Source organism: Garra rufa, chromosome 15 (genome assembly GCF_049309525.1).
Source record: "Garra rufa chromosome 15, GarRuf1.0, whole genome shotgun sequence".
NCBI lineage: Eukaryota > Metazoa > Chordata > Actinopteri > Cypriniformes > Cyprinidae > Garra > Garra rufa.
Window position 1 is genome coordinate 18552210 of NC_133375.1, and position 22776 is coordinate 18574985.

Here is a 22776-nt window from a genome sequence, read left to right on the forward strand (position 1 = left end):
TTAAAAGTAGCCTATTAAAACAATGGCATTGATCAGTTCAATGTGTTGGGAAATCGGGCATTTTGTCCTGCGTCAGCATTTATTCAACAGTTAATAACGCTCAACATTCAAAAGGTAAATATTATTCAGCCAATAAAGTGTAGGTCTATGTATTTCATAGAAAAGTGTGTCTAGTACTAAATAAATTACAAAGATTTAATTGGCATCTTTATTTCAAACGACCCGACCGACCGCGACCGAATATCATTACAAATATTTTTGGATGACTCGTAACCTCGGGCACCCGCTCATTTCGGATCAACCCGCGCATCACTGGTGTCTACGGCTGCATTCAGAGCGTCTCAGTAGATCAGGTTACAGTCTCCGGCCGCCTGCTGTGCTGCTCCGAGGTGTGAACGATGACACCGACGCCTCTCCAGCGCACAGAAGATGAAGTGTCATGGAGAGGTTCCGGGTCACACAAGATGCTTCGACGGTGCAGGGGATTGTGGGATATGTAGTTTTTGGACCCTTAGACCATAGATATAATGTCTCAGAGGAATATAGCTGTCGCCATTAGCCAAAATAGACGCTAAAAATGAATAAATAACGGGCCGTTTCCATGGAGAGCAGAGGATCCGCGACTCATAAGCGCGTCTATAAGTATAACAGCGCTTCTATTCAGGTTTGTTTTATTCCTATAACTACTTTGAAACGTAAAGGACACCAAAACAATCTGCTAAGCTATGTATTGAGTGTATATTGAATATTGACAGTAAAGTACAGTAGGTGTTTCAGTAAATACACAGGCAAACATAAAAATGAAACATAATTCAGTCAATAATCATGAAAAGTGCTATGGTACATAGTAAAATAGTATTATAAGGGGTAATGTGCTTTATAAAACCTGTTTTTGCAAAGAAACAGAAGGACACTTTTAGGGGGAAAAAGGGGGAAAAGGGGCAATGTGACTCCCTTCGGTTATAATTCAATAACCGAATATTATATGAAACCGAATATTATATGAAAATAAAAACTTTTTTTCTGGTATATCCTGAGACCTAGTGGAATCAAACAAAACAATTTGCAAAGAACTGAGACACCTAAATCCTGAGTTACAGACTTTCAAAAAAAAACTTTTGAAAAAAAAAATAAAAAAGCGCCTATGTTTTTTTTTTAGTTTTTATTGTAATATTTGAAACCTATATAATGTTATTTATAAAGAATTACACTGATATTCTGTAGTTTAAATGGTTTTCTATACAATGAAACCATTTTTTTTTTAATATCCTCCATTGTATGTGTATAGGGGAACCATTTGAATTTAGGTAGGCCAAATGCAGGCGGAAATCCCCCAAATAGCTGCAGAGCTTAAGGGGTTAATTAATGTAGTTAATGTTGACAAATAAAACCTCAAAATCTATGTTGGGCAAGTTACTTCCAAAATGTAATACATAATATATATTACTAGTTACTGTCTTTTGTAATTAGTTTAATTACAATATTACTGTCCTGGAATTTCAATATGTTACACTACAATTACTTTCACCAAAATATTTACAGAAGTATGACTAGGCATTATAAAATGCCAAAATGTAGCCTAGTTTATTGCTATTTCCAGCAAAGGGTATATGGTAGGTCTACTATACCATAACAAAATGATAAAATCATATTAAGATACTGGTATGCAGGTCTACATTAATGTTACATTATAGTTTTGGTTAAACACAGATACACAGCACAAACCGCATTAGTAAATTCAGTAATAATATTACCTAAATTGTATTAGTAATGTGTTATTGCTGCAATAGAGCAAAAAGTAATATTTTTTGTAATGCGATAGTCTAGTCTCAAAACTGCTCGTAAAAAGCTTGTAACGAGTCGGCAGTGTGTCTGAGAACAAACAGACATGAACACATTTACCCCAGTGAGCAAAAAGTTGATGTGAAATGAATGCTTGAACTCATTTGGATAAATGGATCACATCTTAATTGGTAACTTGGCTTATTTGTAACATTTTTAACATTTGCATACCATACATTTAGTAGTATATTTAAAAGAACACTGTGTAGTCTTTCTCCATGCTACCTGCACCCTTATATCCATATTTATTTGTCTGCAAAAGTCTGTAAAAAGTCTGAATGACACAAAACGCATTGGTTAGTTGATTGTCATAAATCTGAGTCATTGTTCTTTCTCTTTCTGTCTTCAGTCTGTATGGATGCAGTATTACAGAGAAACAGTGTCTCCTCCTGACTTCAGCTCTGAAATCAAACCCATCACACCTGAGAGAACTGAACCTGAGCTGGAGTAAACTCGGAGACTCTGGAGTGAAAAACCTCAGTGATCTACTGATGAACCCACAATTCAAGCTGGAGAAACTGAAGTACAATTAAAGTTTATTTATTTAACGTCAACAGGTCTTAAGTTATATTGTTTATAGCAGTGCACTGGTGTGCAATGTTTTTATTTATTTATTATTATTAGTATTTTTTTTTATCTTGCAAGTAATTTATTAATTTCCAGCATTTAATTCAATGTACTGATTGTGTGCTTGCACAAATCAGCCTTTTTCAGATAATAAAGAATAGAGGCATTATATAAATGGTAAAAAAAAAAAAAAAAGAATACAATGAAACAGTACCTTTCATCATACAGAACTAATGTGATTTTAAATAGGTTATTGGATACTAAAGGCCTGCTGTAGTTCTTTAAAACGGCGATCATCATAGATCTGAGTCATTGTTCTTTCTCTTTCTGTCTTCAGTCTGTATGGATGCAGTATTACAGAGAAACAGTGTCTCATCCTGACTTCAGCTCTGAAATCAAACCCATCACACCTGAGAGAACTGAACCTGAGCGGGAATGAACTAGGAGACTCTGGAGTGAAAAACCTCAGTGATCTACTGATGAACCCACAATTCAAGCTGGAGAAACTAGAGTTAGTATCATTATAGTGTGATTAAAGATCATGTTTTAGTTTAAGACTGCTGGGCTCATGTCACATGATTTCTAGCGCTGTACTTTTTGACATTTCTCTATCTGAAGAAAGATTGTGAAATACTATTTTTGTGTGTGTATCTGCCGAAACAATGTAAACTTGCTGAAATCTGTGAAACAAAACAGAAGTGACAACGGACTAACTAATGACATTAGATGATTATAACAGTTAGTACTTTTAACAAAATACATATTTGTTATATTTGTATATTTAGTGATTGTAAACTACACTCTAAAATGGCTTAAATTATTCTTTGATTTCATTGATTTGAGGATTTTCATACATAAAAAAATGTGAAATAAACTATTTAATTTAGTTTTTTTTTTTTTTTTTTTTTCTCGTTGTTTCTATGTTGATTCTATAAATTAATTTAATTTTTAAAATGCATTTATTTATTGACTGAGGGCGGGTCCAGCCTTGGAATTGTAACTTGTATCCTAAAATGCTCCTCTCTCAGTTTGTTCATTCATGTTATAAAACGTTTCTGGGATTTTGCTTGTATATTAGTGACTGTATAGCATTTACTCATGATGTATCAGGAATCTGATTTGTTGTCTTTTATCTTTCTGTCTTCAGTCTGTCGTCATGCAGTATTACAGAGGAACAGTGTCTCATCCTGACTTCAGCTCTGAAATCAAACCCATCACACCTGAGAGAACTGGACCTGAGCGAGAATCAAATAACAAACACAGGAGTGAATGACTTATGTGACGTACTGAAGGATTCACACTGTAAACTGGAGAGATTGAGGTCAGTAACATTTACATACAAAAATGGGCTCATAAAGCCTACCCAAAAATGTCCATATTCTCGATGTATTTAAATGCTAAACTATTATTTATGATGTAAACTAAACTTTTTACTTAACTCATGTTCCAATATAAATGTAAAACATCATCCTTCACAAAAATGTGTTTGGCATGACAGCATAGCGGATCACACTGAGCAGCACAGATTGTATTATGGATTATTTAAATTAAGAAGTGTTATTTTAATTTTTTTATGTGTTTGACTGAATTTATTTTTGATGATGAACAGGCTACAATGTCAAGTTAGAAATGCTAGAACTGATCTGCTGTGTGTTCATGAGGCACCAGTGCGATCACTTCAATTACTTCCTTATAACAGCAGAAACAACTTAGATACATCATTGATGGTCATACAGATAAGAGTAAAGTTTACTTTATACTGGGTCTAATCACAGGAAAAATAATTTATTTTGTTAATATAAATATATAATTGGTAGATTTTCCAGATCTTTAAATTTGTCACAGACACTTATCCATCCTAATTTAATTTCATTCTGATCTCACAATCTTGTCATTTGACGATTAATTATTATTAAACAAGCTTTGGTTATCGTTAAAAAATAACTTGAATGAGCATCCGTAATGTGCTGAAATAAAAATAAAAAATCTTTTTCCTCTGTTTTATGAAAATTATGTAATTTATTTTATTTTTTATTTCCTGCTCTCCTTCTTTCTGCCATTGTAGGTTAAAATACTGTGAAATGACAGATGAAGGTTGTTCTGCTGTGACTTCAGCTCTGAAATCAAACCCATCACAACTGAGAGAACTGAACCTGAGCGGGAATAAACTAGGAGACTCTGGAGTGAAAAACCTCAGTGATCTACTGATGAACCCACAATTCAAGCTGGAGAAACTAGAGTTAGTATCATTATACTGTATAGCAGTTACAGTCAGATGAAAGTTTACTGTTTAGCTTCAAACAACTAGACCCAACTTACATTGTTTATACTGTAGCAGTGTCTTCTGGCCTTTGTAGTTGTGCACATTTAAAATTAGTTGTGTAAGTAGTAAATAATTTCAGAGTATTTGAAGCAATGTACTGATCAAGGGCGTTTACTCAGAGGAGGCAGTGTCTGCTCAAAAATAGAAAATAGAAAATAATCAATATTACAAAAATGAAATGACCCAAAATTGACTAAATATGATATTAAAAGTATACAAGTCTTTTGTTTTTATAAAGTAACACTGTCCAACAGTGACAGCCGCAGATAAAGTTACAGCAGAGGTTTGCCTCCCTTTAGCCCATTGACTTTTAACAGAAACCCAATAGTATGCTGTGGGTTTTTAGTGGGGGGTAGTTAAAAATGAATGGGGGAAAGTCACATGAGAGAAGGCAATGCCTACATTGTGCTATAATTGGATGTGATCAGTTATGATTGGTTTGTGCAATAATAAATCTCGCCTCCTGTTTTTGTGTGAGCTGTCGGCCTGAATGAAGAAAATTATGGCATTAGATATCACTGCTTTGTGTCACATCAAAATAAAACTTTAAATGGCCGGAAAACTTGATGTCTGCCCTGTTGATCTACAGAAATATATTGCTGCTACAATATACAAAAAATATTTTAAAAAATACTTTATGAAATAAAGTTGTATGTTTCATAATGTAAGACAGTAACCCATCACATATGAAACTGATGATACTTTTATGAACAGAGCTCATGTCACAAACACAACACTCACATCAACATAACTCCTGTGTTCACAGCAAACACACAATGAGAGAGTGAAGAAGGGCCTTATGTTCTTAAAGAGCAGACACTTTTAGACTGCAGCATGTTAGAATCAACAAATTAAGTTGCATTTTTATCCAGATCATTAATCACAATGATCTACAGCTACTGTAGCTCTTCAATAAGATGATCATCATAGATCTAATTCATTGTCTTTTCTCTTTCTGTCTTCAGTCTGTGGAGATGCAGTATTACAGAGAAACAGTGTCTCATCCTGACTTCAGCTCTGAAATCAAACCCATCACACCTGAGAGAACTGAACCTGAGCAGGAATGAACTAGGAGACTCTGGAGTGAAAAACCTCAATGATCTACTGATGAACCCACAATTCAAGCTGGAGAAACTACAGTTAGTATCATTATATTGTACAGCAGTTACAGTCAGATTAAAGTTTGCTTTTTAGATTAAGACAACAGATGCAAGTCACATCATTTCATAGTGCTGCATCTTGTTTTTTCCATCTGAAGAAAGATTCAGCAATACTATTAGGTAAATGGTTTGTATGTCTATTAGTAGAAAGAGACTAAACTTGCTGAAATACGAAAAATCTTGATTTGAAAAAAGACAGCAGTGAAAGAATAAAAACAAGTGTAATACACGACTGTAGATGACTCTCACTTTGTTATATTTATACTAGACTAATGGTACTTTTCCTAAAATCTTTGATTCAAAATGTGTATTTAGAGATGCACTCTAAAATAACTTAAAATAATCCTATATATTAATCTACATTAATAAAATGCAGGACAAATACAGACTTGGTTTTTTCCCTCATATCCACAAATACTCCTGTCTTGGTTTGTTTCATATCATTAAGTTTCAGTTTATTGCTCTTTCTCTTTCTGTCTTCAGTCTGCGTTATTGCAGTATTACAGAGAAACAGTGTCTCATCCTGACTTCAGCTCTGAAATCAAACCCATCACACCTGAGAGAACTGAATCTGAGCTGGAATCAAATAACAAACACAGGAGTGAATGGCATATGTGACGTACTGAAGGATTCACACTGTAAACTGGAGAGATTGAGGTCAGTAACATTCACATACAAGAATCAAAATGCTTAGCTACTTTAATAGATTAAACTAAAACACTTTATACTCAGTATCTCATGATGAGTCTAAGTGTAAATTCTAAACATTAATGATTTGTTGGTGATCTCTCTTCTTCTCTTTGTCTCTTTCTAGTCTTTGTGACTGTGGCATTACAGATGTTTCTTCTTTAACTCAGTCTTTGACAAACACAAAAGCACTGCAGTTTCTAAAAGAGCTTGATCTGAGATTCAATATGATTGGAGACTCAAAGCAGCGGCTCATTGATGTGCTACGAGACTCAAACTGTAAACTGAGGTGAGTAAACTTCACTTTGTGATATTAAAGACATCTTCAATTACCTCTGATATGTGGACAAATATTTGTGAAAAGAGTTGATCAAATTCAGTCATCAAGCTTTATTGCGCCAAAAGGTTGGTGTCAGAATTAAATGTAGAGTTGATAAAAATGTTTAACACAATACCTGCATTATTAATTACATCAGTAATAGTGAATCATTTTAGATTTTGGCCGGATTGTAGTTTTTACTTTTACTGTTTGCAGACTGTGTTTTGACTTTGACAAGCAACACGTCACATTACTTCACACTTACTTTATTTTCACTTATTTACTGAGACCAATACAAATGTTGAAACTAGAGAGAAAATGGCTTTAACTAGTGGAACATTTCACTGAAAGTGTTTTGTTTGTTTGTTTTAAGGCAAAATCACACTTTTATTTGTTCCTTGTTGTTTATTATGTATGGTGTACATTCATTAGCATGTTCAATGGATTTAAAACACAATATTGTTTTAGAAATACCTATGCAAGATCATGCAAATGTAACATTTTAACTGATTTTTGTTTTCTCTTTCTCTCTTCTGTTCCACATTACAGTGTAGATGGAGATCCATTGACAAGAGTCCCTGAGCGACTTCAATCACCAAAAGATGATAAATGCTGTATGTCATAGTTTGAAATCATGATGAGAGGAGCAGGAAACATCAGGTGAGGATCCTCAGAAGGGCTTCAATACTGTGTCTATGAGGAGGAAGAAATCAATGTTATAGTGCAAATGTGTAAAGTCTCAGTCTTTTCAATAAAGTAATGCAGCTTATGTTTTAGAAACAAGTGGTATTGCATAATTAATGTTGCTTTAGCGTTCAAGCAAATTGTTTTGTTTTATTTAAAGGTGAAACAGAGGGGGAAGAAGCTCAGATGAGTCTGTCTGACTCTTCAGTTTAAAGGCTACAAATGTAATCATAATGTGATTGTCAAGTGCAGCACTTAAATGTGTCAAAAGCAAGTCTATAATGAGAAATGTCCATATTACTTTGAACATTTACTTGATCTCTCTTACATTTTATACACATTGCTATTCAATTTAATTTGAGAATAAGTTAGTTATGTGTCTGCATTGAACTGACTGACAGCTTCAGTGATTATAAATGTTGTGCTCTTTACTTGCTGTCTGTGTGATAAATATTTGTGATTGGAATAAAAATGACAGAAGTTTCTTTTTTATTAGACTGTGCCTTTTCCTACATATATTATTTTTTAATGTTATAATAGCGCTGCTGGTTATTGTGGTAGTTTATTATATTTTAACATTTAAAATTTAGTGATAAAATCTTTTACTCCCTATACAAGTATAAAAAGCAAAAATGATCTGAAATCAAAATGTCTTTATTAGGGTTTGGAATTCAGTGGCATCTCTTCACAAAGGAAGACTGTCATTGAATTCCAAAACCTAATAAAGACATTTTGCTTTTAGATAATTGGCGTCTAATTATGCTGCTTAATTCAGATTACAAATTATTAGCATCTCTATATGTCAACAGATTAAAACCATGTTTGGAAGAAATTATATCTGTCACCCAAATGAGATTTATGAAAGGAAGATATATGTATTTAGATATATTTGACTGTTGTTAGACCTTTTAAACAATTCAGAACTAGTGAACGACGAAGTTCTTATTTTGTTTTAAGATTTTCAGAAGGTGTTTGATACCGTTGAGCATGATTTCATGTTTCAATCATTTTGGTTTTGGCCCAGCCTTTACAAATATGATGCACACATTTTACAATAATTTATCAAATAATCTTCTCTGTCATTTTACATTTTCATAAGCTTTGGATGTGTGAAAATTAGTCAACAAGCTATTTTCCCCCCATTTATGTGTTATTTGGAATAATCATCATATATTGTTCAAAAACAGGACTATTTGTTTTGATTGACTGTTTTAACATCTTTTTTCTCTGATTATCCCTTTCTTTTTGTTAGCTCTGGTCAGATATAAATAAATATGCAATTCCTAAAGAAGTAAGAACTTCACTTTAAAATAGTTCATGGATGATCTGTAGTAGTAGAATGAAGAACTTTTCCTTCTAAATGTTGTAGCACAGCGTTTAATTTCTGCACAGTATGTACACATACACACACGCCTCTCTCTCTCTCTGTGTTTTAAAGAGTGATCTAAATGATCTGAAGGGATTACCATACTATTTGCTAACAGTACATGGCAATATATTTGTAGCGAGAGAAGGACTCTCTGTCTGAGATGAGTCTCTCAGAGAAACAGAGGTAAGTCTAAGTCTGTTTTATGGATTGATTTTAAACTACAAGTTTAAGGTTTGTCTTGAAAAGAAGACAACCTTTTCAGCAATGAGTGTTTTCTCTTAGAATTGCCATGTCAAATGATGTGCAAAACAATGTTTTTGGATTGTCCCTGGTTAAAAACTGTTTGAAACCACTGTAAACATTTTCCTGTAAATTTTACAGTAAAATACTAGCTGCAGGGTTGCCATCTACTTACTGTAATTCTTACAGCAGCATTGCTGTAATTTAATTTACCGCATTAACCTGGATTTCCTGATTACAGAAAATAATTCTATTTTTTACAATGCTGTGTTTTTTTTGTTTCTGTTTTTTAAGCTAAACTGCTTTAATTTGTGTATTCTATATATGCAGTATATATTTTTTACAATTAATTTACTGCATATTTAAACTATATGAACCTGCATAAAGAGCTGTATAGTGTGAAACATATAGTGCACCTATCATTTTTAAAAAGAAAATAAATAATACTAATAATTTGACACTCTTAATCTTGAAAAACATGTCCAGTTTTATTTAACATATAGTGCTCAAATTTGCATCAAGGAAATGTCATGATTGCCATAATTAAATGGTTCTGAATACCACAAAGACAGTCATGAATTTTCACAACTTCATGAACAGTCCGACATGACCAAACAACAAGGCCCCAAGTGAGTCCAACCGAACTTCTGATCAAAAAAGGACAACAGTTCAGCTCCAGATGCTGTCCCATATTGAAAAGAACAGAGAGGACAATACATTAGATACTTTACAAAACAATGATACAATCAGTTACAGACAGAGGGATGACAGATACAGTCAAAGACCGATAGAGAGTTAAAAAAGATCAATATGATTTTTAATGCTCTTTAAAAAAGACCTTGTATGCTCATCAAGGCTGCATTTATTCAAACAAAAATACAGGAAAAAACTCTAATATTGTGAAATATTATAATTTAAAATAGGTTTTCTATTTTACTTTCACATAATAATGATTTCTGGGATGCAAAGCTGAATGTTCAGCATCATTACACCAGTGTTGCATGATCTTTCAGAGATCCTTCTCATTTATTATCAATATACTGATTTATTGTCAATGTTGACAATACTTGTGATACGTTTTCAGGATTCTTGGATGAATAAATTTAAAATATAATCTTATCTAAGAATTAAAGTCTTCACAACCACTTTCAATTTAACACATACTTGTTGGATAAAAGTACCACAAAAAAAAAAAAAGAATCCTGAAAAAAGTATCACAGGTTCAAAAAAATAAGCAGCACAACTGTTTCTTATATTGATAATAAATCATCATATTACAATGTTTTCTAAAGGATCATGTGACACTAATGAGAAGACTAGAGTAATGATGCTTTAAATTAAAACATTTATCACATTTTGAAGTAAATTAAAATAGAAAAAAATATTTTAAATTGTAATAATATTTCAAAACATAAGCTTTTTTCTATATTTTTGATCAATTAAAAGCCTTGACGAGCAGAAGAGACTTCTTTCAAAGACAAAAAATCTTACTGATCCCAAACTTTTGAACAGCAGTGTAAATAATAAAATATATTACATGTAAATGCAGGTACTCAGATTGTAAGAATTCAACTATCTTTTAAGGAACTCCAAAGATCTCTATCTATCTCTATCTCCTCCAGATTTAATATGTAATATGCTGCGAACAGGCCAGACAGGAAGACCAAAAGTGAATTAGCAAATTACCAAAGGTCCTCACACATCTCGCTGCTTACGTTAACCGCTTTAACAGCACTGTTCAGAGTTAACGGGACACACACATCCTCCGTAAGTTTAAAGAAGGGCATTTACCATTGGATGATTTTTGTAAACAGGAGTCAAAATTGTTTTGAACCCAAGTTTTACACGTTTTATTTTTTATCTGTTTTGCAAGTTTGTTATAAGTGATACAATGATCTTGTTTATGGCACGTGATACTGCTTTATTGGCGATAGATAATATATATATATATATATATATATATATATATATATATATATATATATATATATATATATTTGAAAATATTTTATTTGGTAAATACCATATACAAAGAAAATACATGTCTATTGTACTGAATTTAAGACCTCTGTGAAGTTGGCACCCCATAAAAAGAAATAATGACCAAAACTATGCTATTCGTTTGTGCTACGTTTGTGCTGATTTGTGCCGCAAAAATAAACGTTTGTGCTGGTTTGTTGTTTAAGATATTAAACATTATTTTTTTGACCGTATGACGTCACTTTCCACCCCATGTTGTCCAAATCGCTCCAAACCGGTGCCGTTCGTTTGTGCTCGATTTGTGCCCGTTTGTGCCGTTAAAACAAACCTGGTATCTCCGAGCCCTTCTTAAATATAATGGGGGAAAATACTTGTTTGGGACTTTTACGTAACTCTCCACCCCATATCGTCTAAATCTAGCCAAAAGGTGCCATTCGTTTGTGCTCGATTTGTGCCCGTTTGTGCCGCTAAAATAAACATTGCATCTAATTCTCTTCCTTAGAAATAAACAAGCAGGGTGTTTTATAGCATATTTTACACAGAGCTCCTGCAGATTTACACTGCACTTACAGTGTATAAATAATATTATGAGATTAATAATAATAATAAAAAAGAAATTAGAACAGAAACATGAAATTACAGAAAAAAATACAATGACACTTTTGAATGAGAAACTAAATTGCCAATAAATGACAGCATGCTCCTGTTTTAATGAGTGAGTCGAAAGTCATTTATTCAATGGAGGTATTAAACACGGCTGATTCAATCTGGAAGGAAGAACTGTTTTTATGAATGGGTCAGTGAATTACAAATAGAACCGGTTTGTAGTCCAAATCGCCTCAACCTGGTGCTTCTACAGTACTTCTAGACTCTTTGATATTATGTCGTGGCCACGAGATATTAATTCGTGGGAACGACATCCATATGTCATGAGACGATAGATGCAACGATGAGGGAACGACATGCATTTCTCGAGGCCACGAGTTAAGTACATAAACAAACCTGCGTGACCATAGTATCCCGATTAGATAGGTTTATTAATATTCCTATAACTATTCACTGTTTAAGAAGAGAGTTTTAAATTCAGTTGAGGTATCTGACATAATATGACATAACATTGATCTTTTATATGAAGTCATTAGAGCCATAGACTATAATGTTGTTTTTAGATAAATTGCTCAGAGGGGTTTGACCAACCAGTTGGACAGAGGTTATTTATCTGTACAAAACATCCAAGCACCCAATTTCTAGCCATTTCTAACATACATTTGTGTAACATTGCTAAATATTATTAAACTGGAAAGAAATTTAAGAGCCATCTTTGATTGTCAAAAGAATTCCAGGTTCAGTTTCCTCTCGGCCAATTAAATTTCATGAAGTATTTTCATCAGTCAGTTGTGGACGTCTGATTGGTTAAAACAGTGTTTTCAAAGTACTTTGCATAGAGATGCATGTGTGCATTCACAGAAAAGAACTAAATATAGTCATAAAAGAGAGACAGTATGTAACAGATGGGTCAGTTTTGTGCTTTTTGGGTGCTCAAGGGAGTGAGTTTAGAGGGAGGAGACTTCAAAGAATCCCGAGAACATCTGGTCTCCTCGGAAAGTGTTAGCCTTGGCCTTCAGATAAGTTTTATCATTAGCTTAAAACAAACTGGTTACAAACTTCTGAGATGACGAGTAACAAACCATTATTTCTCGACAGTATAATGACGTGCACCCACGTGAGGAGATGGTCAAGCCTGATCAACTTGGTTCTCTCTCTCACTTGGAGGTTGTCTTTAACTGCACCTAATTTTAAAGTATAAAAGATGGGACTTTTGTCGGCACAGTGGAAGCTCAGCCGTGGGATAAGCGCGCATCGCCCGGCATTTCTCGGACATACGTATAGGTCTTCTACTGTGACTGCAATGGGTTCCCCAGTCTTTGAGAGTGGAGATGATGGCACGTCTCTGAGCTGTAAATATGGTCTTTATTTTCCTATTTTGCTTGGGGTTCAGCATATAACTATCCAGCTTTGTCTATCCTTTTATGCTTTTACGTGTTGATAATTGATATCATCATTATTGCCTGATTAGTATGGTGTACGGACCTTTTATTGGCGCCTCCTCTTGTCGATACACACCACACTTGTCTCACGTTGAGTTTTGAATACAATCAGAAACCATACTATAACAAAATCTTACATAGTTTATATTTGTATGTGTTTGTATCTTAATTGTATGTGTTTTCTCTATATGTGGCTAGGTATATTAATCCACATCCACACCCATCAAGAAATATTTTTTTAGATTCTAATTTTTACTAAATGATATTGGATCTTAAATCAATTCAGTTAATGAACAGAACATTGTAGCGCACATTTACCTCAGAAAAAACAAAAAAACATTCGGTGACCAAAAAATGTTAGTCAGCTTGAAAAATAGAGGAGCTCTAGAAAGGAGCATTTTGTTAAAAATGTGCACCATATAAAGATATTGATTGTACGTTCTATTCTTGTATATAATTTTAAATTTTGATATGAATTATATAGCCTGACTGTGCATTTTGTATTATGTTTAGTTTTTTTAATAATGCAAGTGTTTCACTTGTAGTGGGTTTACTCTTTAATAGAGTAGATAGTTTTTACATGTAAGCTGTTCTTGTTCAGGAAGAGGCTGTGACACTTAAGAGAAATTGACATTTATATTTCACTTTTGCTTTTAAACCAACTTCCTGGTGTATTTTATTGGTATTATGTTTTTATTACAGTATGTTAATGCTAATACTATGTTTTTAATGTAATATTTTAATTGTGGAGTTGATAAAACATTGGATCATTCTCACTACATAAACTTTGGATGTGACTAAATATTTTTTTATGTAGATCATTGTACCTTATTTTGTGAAAATGTGTCAACATGATCATAATTTGGTTTAGCCATTGTCTGCTTTCACTTCACATGATTTATTTATATTGTAACCTTTTTTAACTTTAATTTCAGGTCTAATGGAGGAGGAACAACTTCATGTCAAAACTGGAGAAAAAACTCGCCCACAGACTGAAAGTATTTCTTTACTGAAAAGAAGAGACAAGAAAGGTTTCACCTGCACTCAGTGTGGAAAGAGTTTGATGAGCAAGAAGAGTCTTGATGTTCACATGAGGATCCACACTGGAGAGAAACCCTTCACATGTGATCAGTGCGGGAAGAGTTTCACACATTCATCAAACCTTAAGAGACACATGAACATCCACACTGGAGAGAAACTGCATGAATGTGATCAATGTGGCAAGACATTTTTGTGGGCTTTGTGCCTGAAGAGTCACCTGAAAGTTCATTCAGAGGAGAAACCACATTCATGTTCTTTATGTGGAAAGAGTTTTTCACATCTGCAGAATTTAAAAGTTCATCAGAAGATACACACTGGTGTGAGAGATCACATGTGCTTTGATTGTGAGAAGACTTTTGTTACAGCTGATCAACTGAAATCCCACCAGAGGATCCACACTGGAGAGAAACCTTACAAGTGTTCACACTGCGACAATAGATTCAGTCACTTAGGAAACCTGAAATCACATGAGAGGATCCACACTGGAGAGAAACCATATGAGTGTTCACACTGCGGCAATAGATTCAGTCGGTTAGAAACCATAAAAACACATGAGAGGATCCACACTGGAGAGAAACCGTATCACTGCACTGAATGTGGGAAGAGTTTCCGTCATTCATCCGCTTTCCGTGGGCACATAAGAAACGTACACCATAAGTAGATCATAGATCCAGCACTCTCTAAGTCTGATGTTTCAACCTTACCAAGCATGGCATTACACAACACAGAGTAATAAAATCTGTCCTAAACTGCCAGAGTGAGTGACAGGACAAAGAAACATCATCTCAAGTTTTTATAAAGTATAAATTTCATCTTCAGGAGCAGCAGTTTCATCTGAGATTCAAATCAACTCACTGAACAATATGTGACCCTGGACCACAAAACCAGTCATAAGTGTAAATTTGTCGAAATTGAGATTCTTACGTCATCTGAAAGCTTTGTAAATAAGCTTTCCATTGATATATTGTTTGTTAAAATAGGACAATGTTTGTCTGAGATACAACTATTTGAAAACCTGGAATCTGAGGGTGAAAAAAAATCTAAATATTGAGAAAATCGCCTCAAACGTTCTCCAAATTAAGTTCTTAGCAATGCATATTACTAATCAAAAATCAAGTTTTTATATATTAATGGTAGAAAATGTACAAAATATCTTAATGGAACATGATCTTTACTTAATATGCGAATGATTTTTGGCATTAAAGAAAAGTCGATAATTTTGACCCATATAATGTATTTTGGCTATTGCTACAAATATACCCGTGCAACTTAAGACTGGTTTTGTGGTCCAGGGTCACATATCTAAAGTTTTTATATACCTTTTTTTTTTTTTTTTTTTTACATTTCTGTAAAAAATGCTTTATCATTTATAATTTATCTCCAGTTTATTTCAAAATGTTTTTCAAATGCAAATGTATATTGTGTTTACAGGTTTCAAAATGTCCTTTAAGCTGAAAAAGAGGCTGATTTGTTTTCGTTTCATCTTTACTGTTGTTTTTTAAACAAGTAGTTATTCTTCCACTTAGTCTGTTTTACAAAATGCTTATAGATAGATAAGATGTGCTGTCATGTAGGATTGCATCTGATCACGCACGTGCACAGGTAGGGCTCAATGCCCTTTTTGTAATTACACTCCGAAGTGGCCTTTTTTGGGGGGAGTTTTTTTTTTTTTTTTAATAAATCAATGCTATTGGTAACCCTTTACATCTGTTTGTCTTTTTAACAAAATTAAAGGTGAGGGCTCCTGCAGGTCCTTAAAAACTCCTCAGTTTAGTTGTATCAAATTTAAGGTCATAAAAAGAAAAATGAAATGGTAAATGCTTTTCCATAATTAAATGCTTTAAATGCTTAATAAAGTCTGTCTGCATCAGAAACTGATTTACCAATATTTAGTTTGATACGTTGTTTTGTATATATTTTGCCATTTTAAATCGAATTTGGCGCGTTTTTGATGATCCACCGTTGCGTTTTCTGAGGCAAGCAGTTTACGATATTTATTGTAAAATACACTTTATACCTTTAATTTAATCAAAATTTTTCACGGGATCTGAATTGTTTTTATCCTCTCAGTGCTATTTGTGTAGATACTAACACTTATAGGTCTCTAAAGAAGGCTTTTGAAGGTAAGAGGGAACTATGTTGTTGTTAGGAATGTAGTTATTAGAAAAACGTAGTATATTTAGATTAATATGGACAAAACATAATCTCTGATAAAGATAGTTGTCAATATCTTTTATATTTGTGGTATTTTTTCTGTATCATTTTAAAAATAGAGCACATTAATAGGCTTTCATCATATATTCTGACTCAAACAATCAGTTTCTACCAGCAAACACTCAGAATAAAGTGAGATGATCTGCTGCTGATCCTGAATGGCTTGTTTAATGAGTGTTTATAGTCTGAGGCTCATCAATATTAATAGAGCTGCTGAAAATCCTCTGTTTCATGATAATAGCTCCTGTTTTCACCTCATCTATGGTGCTGATCTCCTGTTAACTGCCAGTTAAAGTTTATTTCATTCTTATAGTCAGACCTAAACTATACAGTCACTATTATGATATCTACAAGACACATGTCCTAACAGCATTTATTTAATTATCCTGTGTTAAACTATGTTTATTAAAAACACAAAACTAAATAATAATAATAATAATAATACATTTCATTTCTAATGCGGCTTTCTTATAGACAGGGCTTAAGCCTAGTCCTAGACTAAAATGTAAGTTTGAGCTGTTTCAACAGAAATAATATTGCACTGACTGATCTTAAAAATATATCAGTTCCTTTCTTTGTTTTAAGACGCACACCAATAATGTTTTTTTTTTTTTTTTTTTTCTAAGCATGTTTATAAAAATAACACATATTTTAAGGTCAGTCAGTCCAAGTTTCTTTAAGTTTAAACAGCCCAGACATGCATTTTAGTCTGGGACTAGGTTTAAGCCTTGTCTATGAAACTGGGGAGTAGTGTATCTCTTGCAAATTGAGCCGCATTATCTCTGCAGTCGCTACAGCTCCAGTCCAATAGATGGCACAGACTCACCAGCATTTCTTTCTCGGAAAATTTAAAGAAGAGTGAGTCGCTGAACGCAACTTTTACCTGAGCTCTGAACGCTTCATAAAGGAGCGACTGGTGTGTCTTTTATAGTGTTACAGAAATAATTATTTCCCGATGCGTCGCGATCTTTATTTGAACGATCTGGCTCTCGAACTTTGCTTTCAGTTTATGCGTGAATCAGCTTAATTAACCGTTACTTGCTACTTCACAATGATTATTTGAATTATGTTTTTTTATCTATAATTTTAATGGTATCCTCTATGGTGGATAAATAAAACTTCTCCAATTCAAAACGCACATCTATTGTTTTCAAAAGTAACGTGACAGATCGCTGGAGACGCTTTTTCAAAAGTCTTTTTACTACACCACGGAAAACAGCAGAAGGTATGTTAAAAGTTATAAATTACTGAAATGACCTTATCCCTCATGTAATCAAAATCCTATCAAACTTGAAAACCAGACGTTAGTAAGACAGTAACGGTAACGTTACATTTGTCTCAGTTAAGTAATTCAGTGTTTATCGCTAGTTCGTTTGCTATCAAACACCAATTATTTATTGTACATTTGAATAATTTTGCCAAATTTAAATCATTGAGTTTTCCAAAATTAATAGGCCTATCATTAGCTACGACTTGACATTTTTTTAAAAACTGTACTAAAAACTAAGTATTGTTTGATTGATGTTATTTAACAATTAACATAAATAAGTTAATAGTTTTGAAAGTCTTTTTCAAGGTTTTTAGTTTATACATGTGGGTTTGTTAGATTGTTGTAGATTAGGATATTTGAAAATAACCAGCAATGCTCTGTTTGTTGTCAAATTCTAACTCTTATTTTTATAGTATAACTTAAGTAAAAGGTTATCTGTTACAATTAGCCAGAAGAGATGTTTTTTTTTCTCCTTACGAACATAGTACATATACTTCATAACTATCACAAATAAATTTACATTTGCATTGAATTATGACGTCTATGCCAATATTTAGTCTTGATATCTTCATTGTACTGGCAGAAGCTGAGATTTCCAGAACTCACAAAAAAAACTGAAGAACAAACAGGTTGGTGTTTATTCTTGATTCTTCTTTATTGATGCTGAAGAACTAGGGATGCTCATATTGACCGTTTAACCGTTAACCGACAGTAAGAATTTTAACCGATTATTACTATCAGTTAAACGGTTTAAAAGGTTTTTTTTTCTGTTTTTTTTTTTTGTTTGTTTTTTTTTCACGTTTGCTGCATGGTGAAAGAAATAATGCTATTTGTAAGTTATCTGTTTACTCACGTGCGCGTGTCGACACGTGCAGTGTGGCTGTACAGACATATTTCGCTTCACCTTTACTTAGTAAACAGATGTAGTATATGCAACTCAATGGCAATTGGCGTTATTGGGTTATCAGAGAGTGAATCCGTGAGTGAATGTATTCAAATTCTGAATGAATTATAGTCTAGAAAGTGCGCAATAGGCGCTCCCTTTACAATCACTGGAAAGCTATCACTCATCCTAGAGTAGTTCATTGCAATCTCATAAAGTTATTAAAGAGTAATAAAATAACCTTTACACTGCACAATTAATCTCTTATTTATATAATGCCAACACTTTGTTTTAAGAGAGTTCGCGAAAGTGTAGAAATCAAACTGAAACCGGCACTTTGGTTGGTGAGTGGATTGTAACATAGCCTCCTCTGATTGGCCACAGTGATAATCAAATCAACATACATGTCTGTGATTGGCTATTGCTGAACGCTGTTAAACACGCGCTTCTCCACACGCATATGACAGTGGATGGAAGTCCCGAACCGCAAATTGAAAGGGTTTTTGTGATGGTGTTTTTTTCGCGGATCTAAGAGTTAACAGGCAGCGTTCCTGCCTATCCGTACAGCATGTGGACATGTTAAAAACTAGGCACACTGAGGTATTGGCTGGCCTGCTATGTATTTTTATGTCCGACGAGAAGAATAAGACCGGTACAGTTCTTCAAAGCGCATAAAAGGATTCAGTGTGTTTTAGTTTTGTCATCTTAATTAGGTAGTCATTTAATTTATACATATTTAGTGTAGGCCTATTTATATTATTATTATTTTTTTCATTCAGATTTTCTCTGTTCTCAGAACCGCTGCTGATGCGTGATAATTTAAGTAGCCTATATGTCAATACAATTTTTGTTGTTGCTCTGTATGCTGCTGTTTGCATTTGCATGTATGCATTCTATTTTTATTTTAAACTAATTTATTATTCTAATTTTATCAGTTAACGGTTAATGTTCGGATAACGAGCAGCGGTTGTCGGTCAGGAAAATTAACCGAAATGAGCATCCCTATGAAGAACACAATGGCTGTAAAAAGTTCATCAGAAATCATAAGAGCTGTGGAATAAGTTAAACCAATAAATATAATGGCCACCTTTTTTTAAAATGTTACATTTATATACACTAATTCACATTTCTATTTAATGAGGTCTTAGCTTTCAGAATGAGTAACAGGGTTGCATAATTATTATATTTATTTAAGCAACTGAAAAGTATTTATCAAAAATTACTGTAAAAGTGTTGAATTGTGCTTGATAAATGCAGTCAGTGAGTGGTTTGAGATTTTGTCTTCACATAATGCTGTAAAAAAAAAACTTTTTTAAAAGTGAAAATCATGTCTGAAAAATCATTAGCAACTCTTTTTATACATTTTACACTTAACCTTTAAGATGATTAAACATCAATATATTTTCTAAATCTTACCATTTTAGATAACTGCATTGTTTGTGAAATAAACAGAGAAATTTGGCTCTAGTTGCCCTGTTCTTCTGGGAGATGTGCTGTTTCTGTTTATCAGCCTCTAAAACACCAAAACTTAACCTCAATGTGTCGGTGCACGTTTGCTATTTTTAATTGTAAAGCCATGTGAAAAAAGGCTTTTTATATTTTTCCACAAGATTTACGAGTTTTTTTTTCTCTTCTTTTTAATTTGTGGATTTAATTTATTTTTATTTTTTTTTGCTGATCCTAATGGCTTTCTTAATAAGTGTTTATAGTTGAGGCTCATCAGATATTATCAGATATTATCATTAACGCTGAAAGTCCTCTTTCATGTTAATAGATCCTGTTTTCACCTCATTCATTATGCTGATGACTTCAGATCTGTAAATTGCCACATTAACCTCTTTTTATTGCTGTCAGCAGACTTAAGCAAATGAGACAATCAAATGACATTACAATACATAGATAACAGCATTTATTTACTGAATCTGTGATAAACTGTTAAAACTAAAACATACAAAAACAAATTGTTCAATTAAACTTCATTGACAGCTTATTTGTACCCTTATTTGTAAAATCATGTTTCTATGTTTATTATTTCTTTTACAATTTTCTTTTTTTACAATGTTTATATTTAGTAATTGTATGGGGGTTTCCCTATATTTATTGTTTGTGCTGCATATAAATTAATAAGAGGTCATATAAATGTTTAAATCTAAATGTGTGAATGAAAATAAAAAGAGATATAAGTTGTGAATTAGTATTAAAGCTTTGTGGTTAAATAAGTTATTTCACTAGATGGATAGATGGGTGAACATTAATATTTAAAATGTGTGAAATATTAAACAAATAGTTTGTAGTAACTGATTTATCTTTAATTTTGGCAGATCTGCTCCTCCTTCAGTGAAGCTCCTCCCACTGCAGTTCATCAATAAATGCTGGAATATTCCCATCAGTCTACAAGTGAAGACCAGCATCAAAGCATCAGGAAGAAGTGAAATCTGCAGAGAGAGAGTTTATTGAAGGACAGTGAGAACATGAGAGATCCTGTACCCTGCAGAATGAAACACACTGAAGAACAAACAGGTTGGTGATTATTCTTGATCCTTCATCAGTGAGGCTGAATATCTATTAAAACTATCAGATTTAGTAGAAAAATACTTTAATAGTTTAAAAAAATGATGGAGAAAAAGTCTAATAAATAATATGGGGGCACTTTCTATCTTCAGCGAGTAAAAATGTTTCTTTTATTATTATCATTGTTGTTCTTGTGAAAATTGGGGAAATAGTATTGATAATATTGGCCAGTTAATTCATTTAAAATAGTTATTAGTTACATAATAAGCTTTTAGTACAGTATGTAAATGCTAGTATTATGTTTTTAATGTAAAATTTTAATTGTGGAGTTGATCAAGCATTGGATCATTCTCACTACAGAAACTTTGGATGTGACTATATCTTTTAATGTAGATCATTGTACCTTATTTTGTAAAAATGTGTCAACATGATCATAATTTGATGTAGCCATTATCTGCTTTCACTTCACATGATTTATTTATATTGTAACCTTTTTTAACTTTAATTTCAGGTCTAATGGAGGAGAAACAACTTCATGTCAAAACTGGAGAAAACACTCACCCACAGACTGAAAGTATTTCTTTACTGAAAAGAAGAGACAAGAAAGGTTTCACCTGCACTCAGTGTGGAAAGAGTTTGATGAGCAAGAAGAATCTCAACGTTCACATGAGGATCCACACTGGAGAGAAACCCTTCACATGTGATCAGTGCGGGAAGAGTTTCACACAAGGAGGAACCCTTAAATCACACATGAACGTCCACACTGAAGAGAAACTGCATGAATGTGATCAATGTGGCAAAACCTTTGTGTGGGCTTCAAACCTGAAGGAGCACCTGAAAGTTCATTCAGAGGAGAAACCACATTCTTGTTCTTTATGTGGAAAGACTTTTTCACATCTGCAGACTTTAAAAGTTCATCAGAAGAGACATGCAGGTGTGAAAGATCACATGTGCTTTGAGTGTGAGAAGACTTTTGTTACAGCTGATCAACTGAAATCCCACCAGAGGATCCACACTGGAGAGAAACCTTACATGTGTTCACACTGCGACAAGAGATTCAATCACTCAGGACACCTGAAAAGACATGAGAGGATCCACACTGGAGAGAAACCGTATCACTGCACTGAATGTGGGAAGAGTTTCAGTCGTTCATCACATTTATCTAGGCATATAAGAAATGTACACCATAAGTAGATCATAGATCCAGCACTTTCTAAGTCTGATTTTTCAACCTCGCCAAACATGACATAATATGACACTGAGTAATAAAATATGTCCTAAACTGCCAGAGTGAGTGATAGGACAAAGAAACACCATCTCAAGTTTTTATAGAGAATAAATTTCATCTTCAGGAGCAGCAGTTTCATCTGAGATTGAAATCAACTCAAAGAATTTTTTTTTTTTTACAGTTTTGCTTTATCATTTATATATTTATATTATAATTGATCACAAGTTTGTTAGTCAAAGACTTCCACTTTCCACTTTTACTTTACGTTTGCTTCAAGTATCAAACTTGTGTTTTTCATTTTTGTTGTCTGTTGAATTTTCTTTCAGCTCGAATGAATAATTTCATACTTTTACTTACCTCTAAATGCATCTAAAATTAAATGTTAAATGTTTTTCCAAAATTAAATGTTC

General features: G+C 33.3%; 1 protein-coding gene across 1 annotated transcript; it reads left to right on the forward strand.

Annotated features, from left to right (window-relative positions):
* The first annotated feature begins 7447 nt into the window (after positions 1 to 7447).
* LOC141286725 (uncharacterized) lies at positions 7448 to 22463 on the forward strand. The gene is made up of 4 exons (XM_073818827.1): positions 7448 to 7558; positions 14155 to 14865; positions 18081 to 18106; positions 21799 to 22463. Exons 2-4 carry the CDS (start codon positions 14160 to 14162, stop codon positions 22330 to 22332), a joined length of 1266 nt encoding a protein of 421 aa, XP_073674928.1. The 5' UTR covers positions 7448 to 7558; positions 14155 to 14159; the 3' UTR covers positions 22333 to 22463.
* The last annotated feature ends 313 nt before the right edge of the window (positions 22464 to 22776 follow it).